General features: G+C 41.7%; 1 protein-coding gene across 1 annotated transcript; it reads left to right on the top strand.

Annotated features, from left to right (window-relative positions):
* The first annotated feature begins 11,217 nt into the window (after positions 1-11,217).
* PDIK1L (PDLIM1 interacting kinase 1 like) lies at positions 11,218-24,130 on the top strand. The gene is made up of 3 exons (XM_036257220.1): positions 11,218-11,344; positions 13,468-13,769; positions 20,416-24,130. The coding sequence occupies exons 2-3, from the start codon at positions 13,485-13,487 to the stop codon at positions 21,154-21,156; spliced, it is 1,026 nt and encodes a 341-aa protein (XP_036113113.1). The 5' UTR covers positions 11,218-11,344; positions 13,468-13,484; the 3' UTR covers positions 21,157-24,130.
* Positions 24,131-24,937: the final 807 nt, after the last annotated feature.

The raw sequence follows: 24,937 nt of genomic DNA, 5'->3' as shown, positions 1-24,937 counted from the left end.
CAGTATGGCAGTGAATAGCAGGCCTTTTTTGTTCTGTGATGGGTCTGCAGGTTGGTCCAGGGCTCAATTGCTTGGAACCATCCAGAAGCTGAGTGTGGTTAGCTGTGGCCTTCTTCTTTGACCTATCCCCAAACAGAACTCAGCCAGCCTCTGCTCTAAATAACTATTGACCAAATATTCAAAGAATGTCAGTTTGAAGCAGTGTCCAAGTGTCTCACTTTGATCTGCAAGCCTCAATTTACATGTCACCTCTTTTCGCCTGGCCGGTGGTTGAGTGTCAACCCATTCACCAAGAGGTCGCCAGTTTGATTCCCAGTTAGGGCACATGCCCAGGTTGTGGGCCCGATCCCCAGTTGTGGGCATGCAGAAGATGGCCAATCGATGTTCTTTCTCACCAGTGTTTCCATCTATCTCTCCCTCTCCCTTCCTCTTGTCTCTCTAATATAGGAAGGAAGGAAGGGAGGGAGGGAGGGAGGGAGGGAGGGAGGGAAAAGAAAAGAAGAGAAAAGAAAGAAAGAAGAGAAAGAAAGAAGAGAAAGAAAGAACAGTAAACTATGTGAAGCACCTTTATTAAAAATAATAATAATAAATGTCACCTACTTTCAAAAGACTTCCTTGGCCCAGCAGGTGTGACTCAGTGGATTGAGCATCATCCCATGAACTGAGAGGTCCCAGTTCGATTCTTGGTATGGGCACATGCCCAGGTTGCTGGCTCGATCTCTGGTGGGGGTTGTACATAAGGCAGCTGATTGATGTTTCTCACATCCATGTTTCTCTCTTTCCATCTCAAAAATCAATAAAAACATATATATATTTTTTTTTATCCTCATCCGAGGACATTTTTCCATCTTTTGTACAGACAGAGTGGGAGGGAGAGAGAGGAAGAGAGAAGAGAGAGAGGGAAACATCGATGTGAAAGGGACACATTGAGTGGCTGCCACCCACACGACCAACCAGGGCTGGGGACAAACTGCAACCGAGGTACATGCCCTTAGCAGGAACCGAACCCGGGTCTCTCCGGACCGCAGGCGGATGCTCTAACCGCTGAGCCAAACCGGCCAAGGCAATAAAAACATATTTTTTAAAAAAAGATGCACCAAGTACAATTTCTTGCCATAGTAGACTCATTAAATAGCTGTTGACTTAAAGAATAAAGTGCCCATCATGTAGCAGGCACTAATTGGCTCCTTGGAGGGGTGAAGGTGGTATGGTTAATGACATTTGCTAGCTGTCCTCCAAGCCTCTGGATTTAAGCCAGTCAGTAAACCCCCTCCAGGACCCAGAGCTTGGTCAGGGAAGGACCCATGACCCTAGACCAGCCAATCAGATCCAAAAAGACTCAATTCCAAGACTGTTGTTTGAGGAATGGAGAGGCTGACTTTCTCTTTCCTTCAGGATGAGAACAGGTGAAGCTGGATCCCTGGGAACACTGCTGAGCACCTGAACCCAGGAGAAACCAGCCTAAAGATGAAGTCAGCATCGAGGAAGGCAGAACAGAGGAAGTTGAGTCTTTGGCAATAATGTGAGCTGCTGAATGAACCTTTCCTGATTAGCCTTCCCATCGCCATTCTTCTCAGGCACACGTGCCGATCATTCCCCTTAAGTCAGGTTGAGTTTCTGCCCTTGTAATATGAAGTAGCTAGAAGGGTCAGAGGCAGCCAAGCTTTAATATCTCAGCACCTGCTGGGAAGCAAAGTGAATCCTGTTTGTGATGCTCTTGGGACTTTGCCTTGCAGCATTCAGTTCCTCATCCACTGTGGCTCTCAGGCGGGGCCACCCCCAACAACAGCTCTTGGTGCCAAGGGCAGGGAGTGTGGAGCTGGGTCTAATAGCTTCCCCAGCTATTCTCAGTCCTCATCTAGGAGACAACTAGGACCCATACAAAGACAAGGCAGCTAAAGTTGTACCTGGCACATACCCTCCTGGGGCCCCTAAATCACTTGTCTGGGGGCAAGATTAGAAATAAACATTTCAGTATTCTTGGTACAAGCATAGTGGAGGTGTAAGATTGAAGAATCAGAGTGTCAGACCTTGGGGGACCCTTAGGGATGAGCTGGTCAGACCCCTCACTACGCAGAGGGAAAAACTGAAGCCCAGAACTGGAAGAAGACTTGCTCAAGGTTACACATGTTAGTGCTAGAGCTGGCATTCTCTTTAGTTTCTCCATTGGTCTTTCCCTGCAATGATGGGGCTGGGGCTATCCCAGCTTGGGAAGGAGGGGGGAGGAAACACTGATGAGGATGCTTCTTGCAATGGAAGATGGAAGCTGCTCCCCTAAACAGTCTCTGGTAGGCCTAGTGAGTCATCCTTTTTTTTTTTTTTTAAATTTTGTTTTCCTTTATTGTTTTTAGAGAGAGAAAAAGTGAGAGGGAAAGATAGAAACATCGATAAGAGAGAACATTGATTGGCTGCCTCCTGCATGCCACCCACTGGGGATCGGGCCCACAACCTGGGCATGTGCCCTGACTGGGAATCGAATCGGCAACCTCTTGGTGCATGGGTTGACACTCAACCACTGAGCCACACCAGCCAATCCTTAATAATCTGATACCATTCTGATAATGCGTTGTTGCTGGCTCAGGTTGATATGACTTCACAGTAAATGAGATCATACATAGAGAGCACTTTGCATCATGTCTGACACAGTAGGTAATATGTGTCATTACCTATTTTTATTTATATTACCTATTTTTGTGTATTTATCTATTTTTTTATAGGTAAAATTGCTCTTTGATTATCTGCTTCCTGTGGATCCATTCTAATTAGGGGCATCTCCACTTGCCTTTTCCCATGTGACTCTTTATTCAGGGAGGAAAAGTAAGGTCCAGAAACACCACTTTATGGGACTTAGAACATGGAATCTTGGCACCACCACTGACCTATGAAGAACTTGAATTACTGAATCCCTCTGAGTCTGTTTCCTCAGCTGTAAAATGATATGCTAATACTATCCACTTTGTAGGGTTCTTGTGAGATTTATAAATGATGTTACTCTTCTAGACAGTCTGGGAACTCAGATGGGAGTAGGCTGAGGCAGCAACTGCACTAATATAATCTGCCACCAGGGGGCAGGATCACTACATTCAAGTTCCACCTAGTCAATCATTTCATTTTCGTGCCTAATTGTCTAACTTTTTATCATGAAAAAATTCAAACATACACAAAGGTTTAATAGTATAACAAACCCCATGTTACCAGAACCAGGTTTCAACAACTACCAACATTTTACCAATCTTCCTCTCTCTTTTGGTTTGCTGTACTGCCTATGGAGTATTTTAAAGCACATCCCAGACTTCACTTTAATTTTATACATAACACACCATTGTTCAGTTCTAATTTTTTAAAAGAGGTTTTTATTTCTATAAGCACGGTGTCATTATCACACCTAACCAAGAAGAACTATAATTCCTTAATTTAATCTATCAGTTCATATTTAAAATGCCCTGACTGTATCAAAGATGTCTTTGGACAGCTAGCTCACTTAAATCAGGATCCAAATGTTTTTGGATTTGGTAAAGTCTTGACTTTTATTGACTTTAAAATTCTGCCTTCCCTTTTTATTTTTATGCCATGAATTTATTACAGAAACCAGGTCATGAGTCTTGTAGAATATTCCACATTTTGAGTTTGGCTGATTGTAGTGATAGCCTCTTCTCAGTTAGTTTTTGGCTTGATTAGGCTTAGATTATTTCTTTTCAGGCAATAGTATTTCAGGAAGAGCACTTAGTGATTTTGAGACTGGTTAGTGGGTTCAGGGTCTGTCAGCCTAAGTTCTCCATTACAAAGTTACCCAACAATTTTTCACCCAATTGTTTTAGCATCATTTTATGATCATTGCCTAGACTCAGTATTTCATTAGGGTTTGTAAAATTATGCTTTTCTAATGCTATCATTTCTTCTATGTTTATTAGTTGGAATTCTTCTATAAAAATAACTTTTCTTGTGATGGATGTTAATTAGACTTATTGGAATCATTTCACAATATAAAGATATTTCAAATCATTATGTGTACACCTGAAACTAGTATGTTATATATCAATTTAAAAAACATAACTTTATCTGCCCTGGCCGTTTTGACTCAGCGGTTGGAGCATCAGTCCTCAGACCAAAGAGTCATGGGTTCAATTCCAGTCAAGAGCACGTACCTCGGTTGTGGTTCGGGCCCTGGCCCTGGTCAGGGTCCTGCGGGAGGCAGCCAGTTGATGTGTCTCTCTCACACTGATGTCCCTCTCCCACTCTCTCTCCCTTCCACTCTATCTGAAGATAAATGGAAAAATATACTTGGGTTAGGATTAAAAAAATAATAAATAATAAAATATAACTTTATTTACTGTTTGATTACCTAGAATATAACCCAATAAGGAAAGATCAGAAAACGTTTGATTATTTCCCTTTATTTAGCAATGTGCAGAGTAATTAGTTGATTCCCTATAAAATTCTAATAACAAATGTTTTGTTTTCCTTATCATTATTATTAATGTGTGTGTGTATTAATGTGTGTGTGTATTGTCCTCACTCGAGGATAATTTTGCATTTATCTTCAGATAGAGCTGGAGAGAGAGAGGGAGGAAGAGAAAGAGAGAAACACCGATGTGAGAGAGACACATCAAGTGGTCGCTACCCACATGACCCCCCACCCGGGACCAGTGACAAACTGCAACTGAGGTACGTGTCCTTAGTGGAAATCGAACCCGGGACTCTCCAGTCCATGGGCCAACGCCCTAACCCCTGAGCCAAACCGGCCAGAGCGATTTTTATATTTATTATGTGTTGTATTCTATTAAAGTCATTTTTCTTTCAATGCTTAAATTGTTCCATCTTTGGCCAGTGGGGTCCCTTGTATTGGTTCCTCGGTCATTGTTACATGACCCCAATAGTCTGATAGTTCCCTGGCTTCCCTGCACAAGATGCCCAAGCTCATCTTTCCTGCTCCAGATCTGGAACCAGCCGTTTATCAAAGTAGCCTTGATTTTCTTTTTTTTTCATTGTAAAATGGTATTCAGAGACCAAATCTATGCACTAGGGGTGTTTATCACTACTAGGTTGGTCATTGCTCCTAGGCAGAATTGAAAAATACATTTAAGAAAAACATACATAGCCCAGCCCGTTGGCTCAGTGGTTGAACTTCGACCCACACACCAAGAGGTCACCAGTTTGATCCCCAGTCAGGGCAAATGCCCAGGTTGTGGGCCTGATCCCCAGAAGGGAGCATGCAGGAGACAGCCAATCAATATCTCAGCTATATCTCTATCTCTCTCTCCCTCTCCCTTCCTCTCTCTAACATCAATCAAGAAAAAAAGTTTAAAAAAAGAAAAACATACATACTTCATTCCACTATCTAACTCAGATCTAAGATAATTCTTTTTTTCTGTTAATTTTTTTTGTTTTTGTTTTGCAATTTGTATTAATTTACTTTTGTTACAGATGTCCCCCCCTCCCCCAGACACCCTCCTCTGGATCCCGCCTCCCTAGCATTGTTGTCTATGAGATCTAAGATACTTCTAAATGTCTTTAGTACTTGTAACTCTTTGATACATTGAAAATCTGATTCCTAATGCCATTAACATAATTATTTATTTGCTTTATCATAAAATATACCTATCAGTTTCAAAATAGCAATAGAAATATTACTACTGACAATGAGATTAGTAAATGCAATTTAATATTTCTATTAGTTTTAGATTTCCCTAGTCTGTATCTCATTAGGGAGGTACAGTCAAAATGCTTATAAAGCCACTTTTAATTATTTTCTCTTTGTAGTTATGCCACCAATCTGACATACAAATGGTTCATTTGTTTTTTAATATTTATGGAGTATTTTATTCTTTTTTTTTTTTTTTATCCTCACCCGAGGACATTTTTCCATTTTTTGATCATATAGAGCGGGAGGGAGAGAGAGGAAGAGAGAGAGAGAGAAACATCGATGTGAAGGGACACATCGAGTGGCTGCCACCCGCACGACCAACCAGGGCCGGGGACAAACTGCAACCAAGGTACATGCCCTTAGCGGTAACCGAACCCAGGTCTCTCTGTACCACAGGCCGACGCTCCAACCGCTGAGCCAAACCGGCCAGGGCATGGAGTATTTTATTCTTTTTATTGAACTTTGTCTTATAAATATGCAAAATATTTACAAGATTACAAAATAGTAATGGTAGCCCTGGCCGGTTTTGCTCAGTGGTTAGAGCGTCGGCCTGCAGTCCAGAGAGACCAGGGTTCAGTTCCCGCTCAGGGCACATACCTCGGTTGCAGTTTGTCCCCAGCCCTGGTTGGGTTGTGCGGGAGGTAGCCACTCAGTGTGTCCCTTTCTCATCGATATTTCTCTCTCTCTCTCTCTTCCTCTCTCCCTCCCACTCTATCTGAACAAAAAATGTCCTCGGGTGAGGATAAAAAACAAACAAAATAGTAATGACATAATAAGGTAGATTCACAGAATTCTTATTCCCATCCCCACCCCCTCCAACTCACATAGTAAACCATCTTTAGAAGATTGGGGTTGACAAAAAACTTGTGGAACATATATACAATGGAATATTACTCAACCATAAAAAATACAAAATGTAGTGCACTCTCCCTCCCAGGAGTAATCCTGCACCTTTCCTTCCCCCTCTCCTTCCCCCACAGGTATGCATCTCCTAAACTCTAAGGAACCTCATGAGGCTTGCAACCAGGGGAGCAATGGGCAGCTGCAGCTCCTCCCAGGCTAACCCCCTGAACCTATCTCCAAGACCCCCTTTTCTCTGATTTCCCAGTGAGCTAAAGCAGCCCCACCTGGCCTCTCCTGCTGTTGCTCCCATCCTAAGCCCTTCCTTTTTTCACTGTCCCCAGCCTTAATAAACAGACTCTTAAAAAAAAGAACATTCCAAAATATATAGAGTACTCACACAACTCAACTAAAGGAAGACAAAGAACCCAATTAAAAAATGGGCAGAGAAGCTGAATAGACACCTCTCCAAACAGGACATACAAATATGAAGAAATGCTCAACATCACTAATCTTCAGAGAGATGCAAATTAAAATAACAATGAGGTATCTCCTCACACCTGTCAGAATGGCTGCCATCAACAAATCATCAAACAACAAGTGTTGGCAAGGATGTGGAGAAAAGGGGACTCTAGTCCACTGCTGGTGGGAATGCAGACTGGTGCAGCCACTATGGAAAACAATTTGGTGTTACCTCAAAAAATTAAAATTTGAAGTGCCAATTGACCCAGTGATCCCACTTCTAAGAATATACCCTAAGAAAGAAAGAATATATGTACCCCATGTTCATAGCAGCACTATTTACAATAGCTAAGATCTGGAAACAGCCTAAGTATCCATCAGTAGACAAATGGATAAAAAAGCTGTGGTACATATACACAATGGAGTACTATGCAGCTATAAGAAAGAAATATCTCCTATCCTTTGAGACAACATGGAGGGACCTGGAAAGTATTATCCCAAGCGAAATAAGCCAAGCAGAAAAAGACAAATACCACATGATCTCACTTATTTGTGGAATATAATGAACATAACAGTCTAAGGATAGGGTGGACCCAGAAACATGGAAGTAGGGTACAGACTGACAACCCTCAGAAGAGAGGGTGGTGGGGGGAGGAAAGAGATAAACCACAGAACTTATATGCATGTACGCATAACCAATGGACATGGAAAACAAAGCCAGGGACGGGGCGGGGGGATGGGGAGGAGGGTGTCAATGGAGTAAAAAGGAGAAACATCTGTAACAAAAATAAAATTAAAAATTAAAAAAATAAAAAGAACAAAATCTGTCTGGCTGTTGTGGCTTAGTGGATTGAGCATGGTCCCATGGACTGAGAGGTCCCAGTTCGATTCCCAGTCAGGGCTAGATCCCCAGTAGGGGGGTGCAGGAGGCAGCTGATTCACCTAGCTCTCTCACATTGATGTTTCTCTCTCTCTAAAAAAGTAAATAAAAACATATTAAATACAAAAGAAGAGCCCTGCTGGTTTGGCTCAGCGGTTAGAGCATCGACCTGCGGTCCTGAAAGACCCAGGTTCGGTTCCCACTAAGGGCATGTTACTTGGTTGCAGTTTGTCCCCGGCCCAGTTGGGTCATATGGGTGGCAGCCCCTCCATGTGCCCCTTTCACGTCAATGTTTCTCTCTCTCTCTCTCTCTCTCTCTCTTCCTCTCTCTCTCTCCCACTCTATCTGAACAAAAAGAAAACGGAAAAATGTCCTCGGGTGAGGATTAAAAAAATAAAAATAAATAAAAGTAAAAATAAATTTGTTAAAAAAAAAAAAAAAAAGCACAAAATCTTACCATTTGTAACAGCACGGATGGACTCAGAGGGTATTAAGCTAAACGAAATAAGTCAGTCAGAGAAAGACATATACCATATAATTTCACTTATATGTATAATCTAAAGAACAATATAAACAAACAAACCAGAAGCAGACTCATAGATACAGAGAACAGGTTGATGGTTGCCAGAGTGGAAGTTTGGGTGACTGTGTGGATAAGGTGACAGGATTGAGAAGTACAGACTGGTAGTTACAAAATAGTCATGGGGATATAAAGTACAGCATAGGAAATATAGTCAAAAATATTATAATAAATATGTTTGGTGCCAGTTGGATACTGGAAATATCAGAGGGAATACTCTGTAAAGTATATGATTGTCTAATCATTATGCTGTACACCTAATACAATAGTGAATGTAAACTGTAATTGAAAAAAAAATTTTTTTAAAGATTGGGGTTTATGTCCTGGCCAGTTTGGCTCAGCGGTTGGAACATCAGCCTGTGGACCAGAGAGTCCCTGTTCGGTTCCCGCTAAGGGCACGTACCAAAAAAAAAAAAAAAAAAAAAAAGATTGGGGTTTATGCCCTGGCCGGTTTTGCTCAGTGGTTAGAGTGTTGACCCGCAGACCAGCGAGTCCCGGGTTCGGTTCCCGCTCAGGGCATATACCTCAGTTGCAGTTTGTCCCCAGCCCCAGTTGGAGTCCTGTGGGTGGCAACCAGTCGATGTCTCTCTCACATCGATGTTTCTCTCTCTCTCTTCCTCCCGCTCTTTCTGAAGATAAATGCAAAAATGTCCTCAGGTGAGAATAAAAAACAATTTTTTTAATTAAAAAAGATTAGGGTTTATTCTTCCATTGTTCAACTTTTAAATATAAGCAATTAATGTATATTTTATCTCCTATGTACACAGAAGATACCATCCTATAAACAGTATTATGCCCTTGCTTATTTCACTTTATGTGGACATCACTTCATATTAGTATGTTTATGGGTATATAAGAAACCTTCCACGTCTTTTTAATTTTTATTATTATTTTTTTATTTATTTTAAATTTTGCCATTTCCAACTCTTTATTGGGGCTCTGTCAGCCCAAATAAATATAATACATTAAACCCAGAGCTGAGGGAATTGTGTACCCCAGGAGGTGCCCCCAACAACCCCAGCGGGGCATATTTTTATTTTTTTATGTATTTTGTTGTTGTTAACTCTTACCCGAGGGTATTTTTTTTTCCCATTGATTTTTTTTTTTTATTCTCACCTGAGGACATTTTTTTCCATTTTTTGTTCAGATAGAGTGGGAGGTAGTGAGAGAGAGAAACATCTACGTGAAAGGGACACATTGAATGGTTGCCACCCAAATGACCCAATCAGGGCCAGGGACAAACTGCAACCAAGGTATGTGCCCTTAGCGGGAACCGAACCCCGGTCTCTCAGGACCGCAGGCCGATGCTCTAACTGCTGAGCCAAACCGGCCATTGATTTTTAGAGACAGTAAAAGGAAGGAAGGGAAGGGGAGAGAGAAAAGGACAAACATCAATGCAAGAGAGACACATCAATTGGGTGGGGTGGGGTGTAGGTTTTACACCAAGGTAGTATCAAAGCAGGCACTCTCCCAAAAAACAGACACCTTCAGGTCAAATAAGTCAGAGGTCTGTTTCCTCACTTTTGTAAAAATAGGGTAAATAATAAAGCCTGTGAGATTTGGTTAGGATTAGGGGAGATCATTTAAAGACCTAACTCAGCTCCAGACTCTAGAGAGAAGGTCAATAAATGGAGAACAGAAAATAAAATGGGTAACTGGTTGATCCTTGAAGGAATTGACGGATTCTTTGCGCACCGTGCAATGGGAGAACTAACTGTAGGTGCATAGTAAATGAAGAAGGAATGGACGTTTCTGGCGGATGCTTCCTGATCTGTGTAACTAACCGAATGACCAGCTGGTTCTGGTCTCTGAGTAACTGACGGTCCCGGGCTGGCTCAGGCGACTGCGCGCTGAGACCTGACTGACGGCTGTCGGGTGGCCCAATGACTGGGCTGACCGTCGGGCCCGAGAGGCTGTTTCGTTGTCGATCCCGGCCCCACCGGCTCGGACCGCCGCCTCTCGCCGCGCGTGGGCGGGATCCCGACCCTCCACGAGCCCGCGGGTGCGGCCGCCGAGCAGGACTTGCGCGGGCGGCAGCAGTCAGGTGCGGGCGCCACGGTCCCTTCCTCCCCGCGCCGGGCAGGCGCCCTCGACCCTCGGCGGCCGCGGCCCAGGAACAATGAGGCGCTGGCTTCTTTAAGGGAGATACCACCGCGCCGGCGGGGCAGGGGACGGCGTCTTCCCAGATGATTGCACCCAGCCCCGCGCCGCTGCCGCCTCGGCAACCGCACCGCTCGCAAGCATGGCTCAGTGCCTCTGACAAAAGGTGCAGCCTCCCTCCCCGCGGGGCGGACGCCAGGCCTCCCAGCTGGGGCCGCGCCTCCCCGCGGGCCCGCCAAAGCGCTCCGCGCCCCGCACGCACCCCAGGCCGGCGTCGAGGAAGATGCACCAGGCGTCCCACCCCAGAGACTCTCTCACAACTGCCCGCAGCTGGGTAGGTCGGCAGGGGGGCGGAGGGGGAAGGGGCGGCCGCGCCAAGCACGCGCACCCCGGGCCCGGACCTACTGCTGGGGACCTGCTGCTGATGACCAGTCCCGGGGCCCGGGCCGTGCGCGCCCGCTGCGGCTGGAGCACGACCGAGTCCCGAGCGTGGAGTGGCCTCCCCGCTCCCGGGGCTGGCCTCCCCCGCACGGAGGGACCGGAGTGGTGCGTGCCGAAGCGCGCACACCTTCTGCGACTCCCGACTCCTGGAAGCCGGGGAGCGGGAGGCGGCCTGGGGAGCGCCGGGCGCGCGCCCAATAGCGACAGCGCTGGGCGTCCCGGCTCGCGCTACGGAAAGCCGGAGGGGGGCGGGGCCCGAGGCGCAAGGAGGTGTCCGCGCACCACGGGGGCGCGCGCCGGCCTCTGACTGGAGGCCGCGACGGCGGAGGCGCGAGCTGCCTGATAATGGCGGCCTGCAGAGCCCGTGAGAGGGAGAAGCGGCGGCGGCTACCCTGAGGTAAATTCGGACCTTCAGCCTGGCAGAGAGGCCCTGCTGCAGAGCCGAGGGCCCTGCATGTGCCTCCCTCTCCAGGGTGCCTGTCACGGACCTGTCAGCGGAGTCATCCTGGGGAAGGCCTCCGGCCCGCACACCTCAGGCCGCCGGCCGCCGCTGACGCCTGTGGCCTCTTCCCCAGGCCCTTGGCGTCAGCCGCCAACCCCGAGGGGTTGGGGCCGCTGCAGGATTAGCCCCTGCGGGTGAAGGGCCCCGGGAGGATTCCCTCCGGGTCTCGCCCGGACGCAGCTGAGGAGGGGGTGGGCCTGATACTTGGCCAATGAGCTGGGCCCGGAGCCGCCGCGTCTGGCTGCACCTCTGCCCGGGACTGGCCCTGCCCAGGCACCAGCAGGTGTATGGCCGGCGGGCCCCGGCCGAGCGCAGAATCAGCCCGCGGGCGTGAGGGCCCGGGATGCCCAGCCCAGGCACCGGGGTTAGCACCGATGCATCGCCCTGCCGAGTTCTGATCCGGGTCGCAAGGGTTTCATAAACACCCGCCCTCTCCCCTCAGGCGCGCGGTCGTCTGGGTATGTGGGACAGTTTCAAAGACACGGCCACTCCGAGATGGACAGGACTCCGCGATCCACAGGGGCAGGGAAGGAAGTCGGCTGTGTGGTCGGGCCAGGGTCTGGGCCAGGAAAGAGACGCTAGGAAATACACTAGGAACTGGAAGGGTGGATGTCCAATCAGGACGTGGGGCTAAGAAGCAATCTCAGAAGCTTTCGTTTTCTTTGTTAAGTCCATACTATGGGCTTAAAGTAGCTGCTCCTAATTTTTCAGCCTGAAGGGTCAGTTGCTTTTTGTTCCCCCAAACAAAAAGAGCCCCTTGATATATAGGACAGTTTTTGTTGGCAAAAGTGACCTAGATCTAAATAACTGTTAAACAGCAGAAAGGTAAATCATATTCTAAGTAGCTTCCTTATTTTTAAAGGAACGTTTTTCTCCACAAACTTTATTTTCATTTAATTTGCAAGAAATAAGGAAGTAACATAAAATTAAAATAGGAACATATACATTTTGACTATTTTCTTTCAAACAATAAAAACAAGTACATATTTTCAGTTCTGTATGTGATCTGGTTCACTTTCAGTCCCTAAGCATAAGTCAGGTGTTTGGTTTTTTGTTAATCCTCATCGGAGGATACTTTTTTCATTGATTTTTTTTATATATATAGAGTGGAAGGGGGGTGGAGAGAGAGGAACATCAATGTGAGAGAGACACATCAATCGGTTGTTTCCCACAGGGCCCAGACCTGCGGGCCGGGATTGTATCTGCAACCAAGGTACCTGCCTTTGACTGGGTATTGAACTCATGACCCTTCAATGCTCTAACTGCTAAGCCAAACTGAACAGGGCAGGTGTTTGTATTCTAATGGGTTTTTAATTTTTGTTTTTGTTTTTGCTGTTTTATGGACTTTTGTGTGTGTCAGCTTTAAAGAGAAGCTGGAATTTGGTTTTTCTTCATCAGTAAGTAAGAATACTGAATTTTTTGGTTTATTTTTAACAGTGACTATTGAAGCAGTTTGTGTTAGAGGCAATACAGTGCGGTGGTTAAAATTATGGATGTCATAGACAGGTGGCCTGGTTTCAGATCTCAGGTCCACCAGTTACTAGCTTGGGCATGTTGCTTAAACCCTCTATGTTTTAGTTTCCTCATCTATAAAATGACCATAATAGTATCTACTTCATAACATTATTATGAGGATTAATTAATACATGTATCTTTCATGGGGCTGATATCCAGAATACACAGTGGGGCAAAAGTAGGTGTACAGTTGTTTGTATGGAAAATAATACAATAATTAATAATATAAGAATAAACTATGTTTCTCATACTCTCAACTGTAAAGCTACTTTTGCCCCACCCAATCTGAAAAAGTGCCTAGAATAGTTCCTGATACATGGTAAGTACTACATAAATGTTAGCTGCTTTACTATTATTAAAATAGTTAGATTTACCCAAGGTATATCAAATATTTTTCAAGCATTACAAACGGTGAGAGAAATGATAACTAAATCATACATAAGAAGAAATACAAGCCAGTAGGCATGCTTAATTTCATTAGAGCACTTTGTTGATTTTTCCAGAAACCTTGACCTTGAAGATGGTGAGTAGCCAGCCAAAGTACGATCTAATACGGGAGGTAGGCCGAGGTAGTTACGGTGTTGTGTATGAAGCAGTCATCAGAAAGACTTCTGCACGGGTGGCAGTGAAGAAAATTCGATGCCATGCTCCTGAGAATGTTGAACTAGCCCTGCGTGAGTTCTGGGCACTAAGCAGTATCAAGAGCCAACATCCAAATGTGATTCACTTGGAGGAATGCATCCTACAAAAAGATGGGATGGTGCAAAAGATGTCCCACGGCTCTAATTCTTCCCTTTATTTACAGGTATGTGTGGTTGAATGGAAAATAGAAATTATTTAAATGTAGCATTGGTGAGCAAGATGAAAGAGTCAGATAAACTACTTTTATTTTTTATTATTATTTATTTGTTTATTTTATCCTCAGCCGAGGATGTTTTTCCATTGATTTTTTTTTTTAATCCTCACCCTAGGATATTTTTCTTTTACTTTATTTTTTTATCCTTACCCAAGGAACTTTTCTGCATTTATCTTCACATAGAACGGGACAGGGAGAGGGGTGAAGAAAGAGAGAGAAACATCGATGTGGGAGAGACACATTGACTGGCTGCCACCCACACACCCCAACCAGGGCCAGAGTTGAAGGGCAACCGAGATACATGCCTTTAGCGGGTTTTTCTGGTCCGCGGGCTGACACTCTAACTGCTGAGCCAAACCGGCCAGGGCACCCCAGGATATTTTTCCATTTATCTTCAGATAGAATGAGAGGGAGGGAAGGAAAAGGAGGGAGGGAGAGAGAGAAACATTAATTGGTTGCCTCCTGCATGACCCCAACCAGGGCCGGGGACCCAACTGCAACCAAGGTATGTGCCCTTGACTGGAATCGAACCTTTGACCCTTGGGTCTTCGGGCTGATGCTCTAACTGCTCAGCCAAACTGGTCAGGGCTCCATTGATTTTTAGATAGAGTGGAAGGGAGGGAGGGAGAGAGGGAGGAAGAGAACAAAAGAGAGAGACACATGGATTGGCTGCCTCTCGCATGAGCTCAACTGGGGCTGGGGATTGAACCTGCAGCCCACTTACGTGCCCTTGACCAGAATCAAACCTTCGACCCTTCGGTCTGTAGGCTGATGCTCTAACTGCTGAACCAAACTGGCCAGGGCAGATGCACTACTTTTAAATGCAGGTGTTTATATAGTTAGGAGTAGATAGGGGTCTGCCAAGAATTGAGTAAATGTTTGCTTTAAAACAAGGTTTTATTTAAACCTGTGATGCAAATACCTAAAAATAACATAAGCCACCTGTTATGCCATGATACTTGCCAATCTGCATAGGAATGGGGCAACACAGGAGCTAGAGAAGTGATCAAGACTAGAGTCTAATAAGTTCACTTACTTAAAATCATTTTTTTTTTTTTAAACTGAAGCGAAAAGACAAGGAAAAACTCCACAATCATTAGCAACACCCATAGGTAATTGGTCACTTATTTGAACATACGCTTCTGCTGTTTTAGAGGGTTATATGGTTTCTAACCATTCAGTTATACTTAATTTTCATGAAGTAGGTGGCTTAGCACCTGAATGTTATTAACAGTGCTAAAGCTAACATTTGGGTTCCTACTTAGTTCCATGCTGTGTGCTAGTGCTTTAAAGGCATTTATTTGCTCAGAACAATACTATGAGGAAAGTACAATTATTGTCTATATTACAAATGAAGAAACCGAGGCTTAGAATACATAATGAATTTATCCAAAGTCACATAGCTAGTAAGTAAGTAGCAGAATTGGGACCTAAAGGTAGACTATCTGACAGCAAAAAACCTGTGCCTTCTTAACCTCCAAATTACTATTTTGCCTCCACATTACTCTTTTGTAGACCTGGGGAAAGCATTAACATAGAAAAACAGAAAAGGTTAGGTTTTTTTAGATTGGCTTCTGCCATAGATCAAAATCTCTATTAGCTTTATATTCACTAAAAAGAGAAGATTCTTAAGACACAACTAGTTAAAGGCCAGAGCAAAACTTCTTCTTTTTTTTTTTTAAGTGTATTATTTTATTTTTTTGAATCCTTACCCAAGGATATTTTTCCATTTTTATCTTCAGATAGAGTAGAAGGGAGGAAGAGAGAGAGAGAGAGAGAGAGAGAGAAACATTGATGTGAGAGAGACAAACATCAGTTGGTCGCCTCCCACACAACCCCAACTGGGGCCAGGGATGAACCGCAACAGAGGTACATGCCCTTGGCCAGCCTTGAACCTGGGACTCTTTGGTCCACGGGCCAACATTCTAACCGCTGAGCCAAACCGGCCAGGGCCAGAGCAAAATTTAAGTTCAGTCATTCTTGGAGAAGCAAATAATTTTTTATGAGTGTATCTAAATTCAGAATTTACCATCAGTGTACAAAAATGTGTTTTTATTTATTTTTTAAATATGTTTTTATTGATTTTGAGAGAGATAGGAAGAGAGAGAGAGATAGAAACATCAATGTGAGAAACATCGATAGAATGCCTCCTGCATTCCCTACTGGGGATCAAGCCCAAAACCCAGGCATGTGCCATGACTGGGAATCAAACCAGGACCTTTCAGTCCATGGGATGACACTCAAGCCGCTGAGCCACACCAGTGGGCCAAAAGTCTGTTTTTAAAGCAACAAAGACTTACAGACTAGAAACAAAGAAAACAAATACAGTATGTGTAATTGGAAACTTGCAAGTTTCATTGTATGGTAAACAAATATCAATCTTGAGACTGTAATTGCAGTTTAACATGCTATGCCCTGAAGCTCTCTCTCTAAGACTGAATTTAAAACACAACTATTTTGCCTCTATTTGATTTATTGTTTACTTTTCTAAAATTGCTTATTTTGTAAGTTGTACTCATAGAAAATATCAGAAACATTCTTACCACCACATTTGCTCTTTAAAGTGTATAGAACCTGCCCTGGCCAGTTTTGCTCAGCGGTTAGAGCATCAACCCGCAGACCAGAGAGTCCCAGGTTCGGTTCCTGTTAAGGGCATGTACCTCGGTTGCAGTTTGTCTCCGGCCCTGGTTGGGGTTGTGTGGGTGGTGACCAGTCGATGTGCCTCTCTCACATCAATGTTTCTCTCTCTGTCTTCTCCCCTCTATTCCTCCTGCTCTAGCTGAAGATAAATGCAAAAATGACCTCGGGTGAGGATAAAAAAAAAAAGTGTGTAGGACCTTACTGAACTTTGCATTGAATTTTGGAGACCAAGGTGCATAATCTTTTTCCGAAGACATTTAAACATGACTTAGTGCTGATGGTATTCTTGAATCCAGATCAAGGAAGCTTTATAGTAACTAGGCATTAGCTAGTCTTTCAAAGCTTTAAGATACAAAGCTTGATTCGGTGTAATTGAAAACTTGCAAGTTTCATTGTATGGTAAACAAATATCAATCTTGAGACTGTAATTGCAGTTTAACATGCTATGCCCTGAAGCTCTCTCTCTAAGACTGAATTTAAAACACAACTGTTTTGCCTCTATTTGATTTATTGTTTACTTTTCAGTGATTTTTTTGATTCAGTGATTTTTTAAAAATCTAAAGCACCTTTTTGTTTAGTAATCTCTTTCTCTTTTAAAGCTTGATAGACCTATGTTTGGCTTGTGGCACTTTTTGCTAGGTGTATGACCTTGGATAAAAATAACCTAACTTTTCCCAGCATCTGTATCTTTATGAAAAGTAGGAATAATAATTTCTGTCTTCCGAATAATAATTTCTGTCTTCCATGGGATTTGTCACAATTAGAGGTGATGCAGATACAGTATTTGGCACATAAGAAGTACTCAGTGCTAGGTAGCTCTATTAAAATGGTTTTTCTTTCTTTTTTTAAAAAAATACATTGATTTTTTTTTTTTTTTTAGAGAGAAAGAGGAAGGGTGAGTTAGAAACATTTATGTGAGAGAGAAACAGCGATCGGCTGCCTCTTGCATGCCCTCTGCTAGGGATTGAGCCCTCAACCCAGGCATGTGCCCTGACTGAGAATCAAACCTGGACTTCTTTGTCCATGGAACAATGCTCAACCCACTGAGCCACACCAACTGGGCTTAAAATTGTCTTTTCTGTAGATTTGTTTGGTTAATCAAATATTCATCAACACATTTAGCTTCTCTAAAGTTACATCTAGTAAAGACAACCAAAATTTATATCTGGTAAGGAATATTAAACAAGTCTAAGAGTGTGACTACAGAGTCCCTATGCATAGTCTTCTTAATTCACTATACAAATTTTTTATTTTTCTCCATGATTTTCCAGATAGCTTCTTTGTTGTTAGTTGGAATCATTAAATCAGTTCTTGATAGCTAAACACCTCACCTAGAAGAAAACGTAAAACAAGTAATTAACAGAGGACACAATCTCATGCATAGGAACTTAGTGGCCACTCTGCATACTTGTGAAAAGTATTGTGAGTGAGAAGTACAGGATGGTATAGGAGCATAGAGAACCTGACATCTTGGGGTTCGGGGATTGCTAACTGTTTTAACTAAAACTTATAGGGTGAAGAGGAATTAGCCAGGTGAATAAGAAAACTTCCCAGTCAGAAAAAACTGTACACACAAATGTATTGAAGCAAAAAACATGACACGTTCTAAAAATTGAAAGAAGATAGGATGAGTTGTTTTAGATGAGGCTAGAAAGCTCATCAGGGTTCAGAGCACATAGGATCCCTTAGCCTCTGTTAAAGAGCTTAGACTACAGTATATCCTAAGAGAACAGGGAAGCTATTGAAGGACTTTAGGTAAGAGAACTAATAATTAACATCCTCTACACATGAAAATAAGCAAATTGGGCTCTATATTGCTATAGCTCTCAACCAGAGGACCTCAAAGTATGTACAGCCCTTGTACAGTTTTTGTATGGCCTAGATGCTAAAGTAGTTTTTACATTTTTTAGGAGCTTAAAAAAATAAAAGGAAAAAGAATAAGAAACAGAGAGGCCTTATGTGGTGTCAAGCCTAAAATATGTATTTACTATCTGGCCTTACTCTAAACCGTTCTTTGAGTGTTGGGACTCTGCATTGCTTAAACTATTTAGGAAGTTTGCTTTTGAGAGTAAAGGCAGAAAAAAGAGAGTACATGAAGTAAGAATGATGGTACTGGTCTTTAATCTCAGCATATTTAGTGACAGTGCACCTGGTAAATAACTGTGGTCTGTACCTTTCTATTCTTTCATTTTCTGTCTTCATTGGCAAACACTTGCAACAAGGAAAATACATGCAAAAAAGACATCTGCAGACCATTGCAATTACTGCTGTTTGCCATGGGGGGAGATAGCATGGAGAGGTGTTCTTGGCTTCTGCCCGCCAAAATGACAAGAGGAAGTAGCAGTAGATTTTAATGTAAAATTAGTTCACTTACTCTTCAACAACTCTTCGGGTTCCCTACTGAGTTTCTGTTAAACCCATGGGTCTGAAGAGGACACCATAGGACAAATGCTTTCAAAGCACTATATCCCTGTATTTTAGAATGGTAGTTCATGTTCAGTGAAGTAATTAATATTCTTGAATTTCAGATAATAGGAGAGTTATAATTAGATAATAGCAAATAAAACATTCTAGATTTTCAGCTTGTATCAAAAAACTATACAAGCTTAGATTTGAATATTATATCAAAATGCAAATATGATTTTTTTTTTCCTTTTTTTTCGGTACGTGCCCCCTAGCAGGAACCGAACCCGGGACTGTCTGGTCCGCAGGCCGATGCTCCAACCACTGAGCAAAACTGGCCAGGGCAACAAATATGATTTTTATAAATTGAATTTTAGAAGCCACACAATGATAGAGGTAGCCAACATATTTGCATTCTGCCTGTAGAAGTGTATAAAATAATGATGTCAGTCTTTTTTCATCGGTGACTACAGGAGCACTTTATTTCTGTAATAACTAGTTGTTCCTTGATCATTTTTCTCAGTTTCTCAGATGATGTTGATAGTGTACGTGCAATGAGTAAGGAGAATATTTCAAGCAGTTTTATTTAATAGAATTTCCTAATTGATGTTTATGTCCCAGCTGGCAATCTCCCAGAGTCTAACTCCTGAAACGTCAATCTTTTCATGAAGCAATTAGCTAAGTGGGTTGAGTTCAACTCTATTGACACATGCAGAAAATGTACAGCCAGTTGGACACTTTTCAAAATAAAGCTATTTTTCTTTTTCTTTTATTTTTTTAATTTATTTTTTATCCTCACCTGAGGACATTTTTCCATTTTTTGTTCAGATAGAGTGGGAGAGAGAGGAAGAAAGAGAGAGAGAGAGAGAGACAGAAACATCGATGTGAAAGGGACACATCGAGTGGCTGCCTCCTGCACGCACGACCCAACCAGTACCAGGGACAAACTGCAACCGAGGTATGTGCCCCTAGCAGGTCTCTCTGGATCGCAGGCCGATGCTCTAACCGCTGAGCCAAACCAGCCAGAGCAAAATAAAGCTATTTTTAAATAAGTTTTTACCTTTTGACTTGAAGATTTGGTTTGTACTCATTAGGGACAACGTGACAGTTTGAAGTACTGAAGTTTAAAATAAGATGTACATATGAGAACACCAACCAAATAAAATATTTACAGAATATCCACATAAAATTGGAGACTAACTTAACCAGTTACTTTTTTTTTTTTTTTTAATCCTCACCCGAGGACATTTTCCTATTTTTTGTACAGATAGAGTGGGAGGGAGAGAGAGGAAGAGATAGAGAGAGAGAAACATCGATGTGAAAGGGACACATCAAGTGGTGCCACCCACACGACCAACCAGGGCCAGGCACAAACTGCAACCGAAGTACGTGCCCTTAGCGGGAACCGAACCCGGGTCTCTCCAGACCGCAGGCCGACGCTCTAACCGCTGAGCCAAACTGGCCAGGGCTTAACCAGTTACTTTTTTTCCCCTGTAGCTGAATTGTATAAACTGTGCAGATGATTCTAATCGGTTTTTTTTCCTTCTTATAGCTTGTAGAAACTTCATTAAAAGGAGAAATTGCCTTTGATCCCAGAAGCGCCTATTACTTGTGGTTTGTGATGGATTTTTGTGACGGAGGAGACATGAATGAATATCTGTTGTCCAGGAAACCCAATCGAAAAACTAACACCAGCTTCATGCTTCAGCTGAGCAGTGCCCTGGCTTTCTTGCATAAAAACCAGATCATCCACCGAGATCTTAAACCTGATAACATCTTGATTTCTCAAAGCAGGTTGGATACCAGTGACTTGGAACCCACATTGAAAGTGGCTGATTTTGGTCTAAGTAAAGTGTGTTCAGCCTCTGGGCAGAACCCAGAAGAACCTGTCAGTGTAAACAAGTGTTTCCTTTCCACCGCCTGTGGAACAGATTTTTACATGGCTCCTGAAGTGTGGGAGGGACATTACACAGCAAAGGCTGACATCTTTGCTCTGGGGATTATCATCTGGGCAATGCTGGAAAGGATCACATTCATAGACACAGAGACAAAGAAGGAACTCTTGGGGAGTTATGTAAAACAAGGAACTGAGATTGTGCCTGTTGGGGAGGCGCTTCTGGAAAATCCCAAAATGGAACTTCTCATTCCTGTGAAGAAAAAGTCTATGAATGGGCGAATGAAACAATTGATTAAAGAAATGCTGGCTGCAAACCCTCAGGATCGTCCAGATGCTTTTGAACTAGAACTCAGATTAGTACAAATTGCATTTAAAGACAGCAGCTGGGAAACGTGACACATATATTATCTGCAAATATCTTGGATGATATGCTGCTTCTGTTTTAACAGTGATGCAACATAATGTGGCTGAAAAAGAATATAAAAAGCTGAACTCCACCTTCTAAGGGTTTAGAATTTATTGTGGGGTGTTTTTTTCCTCATTTTTCTTAAGTCCAAGCTGGCCATTTTGTTAGTATGTTTTAAATGTATTACCAATGTGGGTGTAAATTTTTTTTTAATGATCATTGGTAGAAGTTTGGCAGGAAAATCCTCTAAGAGCCAAGAAAAGAGAGTCCAGTTTTCTGGAAATATGTCTTTAAGTATTTTAGACATTCCATGTCAGTATTAGGAATTTCCATGGAAGAAGAGGTTTGCATGCTGGTAATGCAACCTTTGAAGCTTTGTAAAGGAAACATATATGTATATATTTATGTATATGTAAGTATGTGAATGTGTGCATTTTGCATTCCATATGAAGAAAATGCCACTTCTGTTTAAATTATTTAATGTAGGTTTGGGTTTTTGAGATTTGCTGGTGAAATCAGTGATGAAAAATAAAAGAACCTTCCTTCATCTTCCTACCCTGTCCCTCCCTCTAATGAAATCTTACTAAGTTTTTTATTTTTGTAATATTATACAGTTTTTTAAAAGGCATCATTTTGGAGGGCCTAAAATAATGTGATTAAATATAAATGAAATTAAGTGATCCAAAGCTGCCGAAGTATGTTTGAGCTCTCCAGTGCCCTATAGCTGCAGGAGTAGAAGTAGCCGTGCAGTCATGTGGTAGGAGGTTGGCAAGGATATTGATAATTCAGTCATACCTTCTTTAGGTAATCAAGTATTCAATTAACCAATTAAACCACTGTGTTGGGACATGTCCACACTTGAGCATTTGCAATCTGAACCCAGGATTCTTCTGTTTCTGAAAACATTGCTATATATGTACTATAGTACTTGATATATTAATTTTTTCTTTCAAGACTTTTTCTAAGCCTCAGCATAAAATTGGAGAAACCGAATGAGCTCTATCCTCACATTACCTTCCCTAAAAAGGTCGTCTCTTGTTTCATCACTAGAATTCCTTTCATTTTGGCACTAATGCTGTTTTCTCTTGTCTAATTTGACACAGTAATGGTAGTGATACATAGTTTTATTAAATGTTGATCACCTTTTTCTAACGGAGATGATACCTATCTAGTTTGGCAAATGGATAAAATATTGTGGCATCAACTATATCTTTCAAGTAGAAAAGTTACAGAATTTATACAATCACTTGGTATGGTTTATGTCAAAACCAGTAGACCATTATTCCTCTTGAAGTCATTTTGATTTTAACCCTACATGATTGTCTCCAGTTTGTTTTTTCTGTAAATGCAGGTGGTTAATATCTAAGGAAAGAAGGTTTTCCTAAAACAGAACATTAGCCTTTAAAGTTAGAGAGAACTTAAGACTGTTGTATCTAGGTTGATCTTTATAAAGCACTAGAATCGTTGGTCAAAAGTATTTTTAAAAGTTAGAATATTTAAATCATTGATAGAACATTCAGATGTTCCTTTTGAATTTCCACAACTTTCGGAATATTGCTGTCATAATTGTTTTTCTTATTTAAAATGTGTTCAGGGGACTATAGTAGGTAAACAAGCACAAAGACATTAGAGTATATAAAATTTCTGAACTATGTGTTACTTGATCCGGAAGTTTAAAACTTGAACTAAAAGGTTTTATTGAAATAAAGCCTTTTAAAATGAAAACAAAACAGTCATATTTTAACATCACTTTTAAGATAACAAGAGGTGAAACAATACACTGCATCTCATGATAATTGACCTCTGGATCACCAAAGTAGCATAACAGGAATCAGGCCAAGGGGACTGAGTTAGTGGAAGTAAAAAGCATCATTATAATGTCTGTCAATAACATGACAGACTCATGATGATTCAGGTGATGGTAGGACAGTACTTCATTTGCTCTTCAAATATCTATGTGCTTGGAGCCATCGTTTCCTAAGTACATAGTTTTGGTCCTGCTTCATTTAAAAGTGAATGATTATAATTTATTTTGAAAGATTTTACCTGTTAGGTGAAATTCATTCTTTCGTTGGTGGTAAGGGTGTGAGGTGATCAGGAAGTTTCTTCTGGAATTTTCTCAAGTTCTTATATTCTAAAATAGTCTATGATACCAAGCAAAATGATAGTAAATTCTTTGTATTTATTTGTTCTTTCAGTCAGAAGGTATTTATTAGGTACCTACTGTGTGCTTAGCACTAAAGGTCAGTTGATAAAATGACAATTTTGAAATGGTATAGAGCCGCAGGTCTTTTCCAACCAGGAGTAAGAAATACAAGATGATTGGCGATACTTGAAAATTCCTGGATATTGCTAGAGGAAAAATGGGAACAAGTATTTATGCACAGTGCCTTGCCCATAATAGGTACTCAAACAATTATTCTTCATAGAGTCTCTTGCCATGGTTTATAGTGTTTTATGAAATTTGTCTTAATTGAAAAAAGACCAAATATTTCAAATAAGCTTATAGGCAGCTGTGGCCAATTAAAATATGGAGTTGTACAGTTAGTTCCTAGAATGTTATTTTGCACTAGTTGTCACTTAGAAAGATGGGGTTCCTGTAGATTTTTTGGTGCTAAGGGATACTTTGTCATTATGATGAGGTAAGTGTTAAGTGTCAGATAAATAGCACACTGAATAGTTTTTTCTGCTGGTCTGTTTTTTTCCTCTTTGTTGTTTTTAACTGTAAAATGTTTATCAAACTATTGTAGCAGCTACAAATAATTCACCAGCATGACAAAATGGTCAAAAAATAAGTCATCAGCACTTCAAAAATGAAAGCAACTTTTGAAATTTTCTTTTAAAATTGTCAAATATATTTTATGAAGAATTTATAATAAGGGGGAAATGATTGTAATTTATTGTTCATGACTGTTTTTTTTTTTTTTTTTTTTAAATAAAGTGAGTTTCAACAAAAAACAATCCTGAAAATTCTGCCTTACTGGTTTGGTGGTTCTCTAAGTAGTTCCATAGTGCTTACTTCATGAATGTAATAGAGGGTATAAAATTTGAAACTATAAATTTCAGCTTTATCTATTAAATTAAACTTTTGAGAAAATATGATTGAATTATAGGAGTTCCTTTCAAGTATTTTAAGTTCTCTAAAATTTTAGTGTTTACTATCTTGAAGTATTTATCAAAAGAACTTGTATTGCCTGAAATTTCTTTTTCTTTTTTTAAATTCTCACCCAAAGACATGCTTAGAGAGAGGAAGGGAGGGAGGGGGAAGAAGAGAGAGCGAGAGATTGATGATTGATGTGAGAAACAGCAATTGCCCTCCGTACACTCCCTGAGTGGGAATCAAACCGGCAACCTTTTGGTGCACCGGACAGCACTCAACCAACTGAACCACTCCGGCCTTGCAGACAAAAATTTTTTTAAATCTTTCTATCTCATTAAGCTGAAGATGCATTCTAGACTCGGAATGAAGTAAAGAAGATGCAGTTTTCAGTCTATAATTTGAGACCATGATTTATTTTCATTAAGTCATCTGGCCTGCTTTTTTCTTTCCTTTATAGGTTTTATTAAGTATGCCGCCTTCTTCAATATAAGCAAAGTACTGAGGATACAGTGCACTTGGTGGTCCAATGAAGCATCAGAGGGAAAATGGGAGACAGAAAACATTAACTTTACATGTGAACTAGTGATGAGCAGGAAGGAAAGTAGGCAGGATTGTGGCTGCTTCTAACTGCCACCTTTTACTAGGTTGCTTTTGTAGATAGGCAACTTTTG

The sequence above is a fragment of the Molossus molossus genome, unplaced genomic scaffold, assembly GCF_014108415.1.
Source record: "Molossus molossus isolate mMolMol1 unplaced genomic scaffold, mMolMol1.p scaffold_m16_p_12, whole genome shotgun sequence".
In the NCBI taxonomy this organism is placed as follows: domain Eukaryota; kingdom Metazoa; phylum Chordata; class Mammalia; order Chiroptera; family Molossidae; genus Molossus; species Molossus molossus.
The sequence above is the reverse complement of the archived record's forward strand: the minus strand, read 5'-3'. Positions and strand labels throughout refer to the sequence as shown.

Excerpts from the sequence above, each read along its gene's own strand:
- PDIK1L (XM_036257220.1), top strand. The coding sequence starts at position 13,485 with ATGGTGAGTAGCCAGCCAAAGTACGATCTAATACGGGAGGTAGGCCGA. Across the intron at positions 13,770-20,415 it reads ATTCTTCCCTTTATTTACAG|CTTGTAGAAACTTCATTAAA; the intron begins GTATGTGTGGTT and ends TCCTTCTTATAG.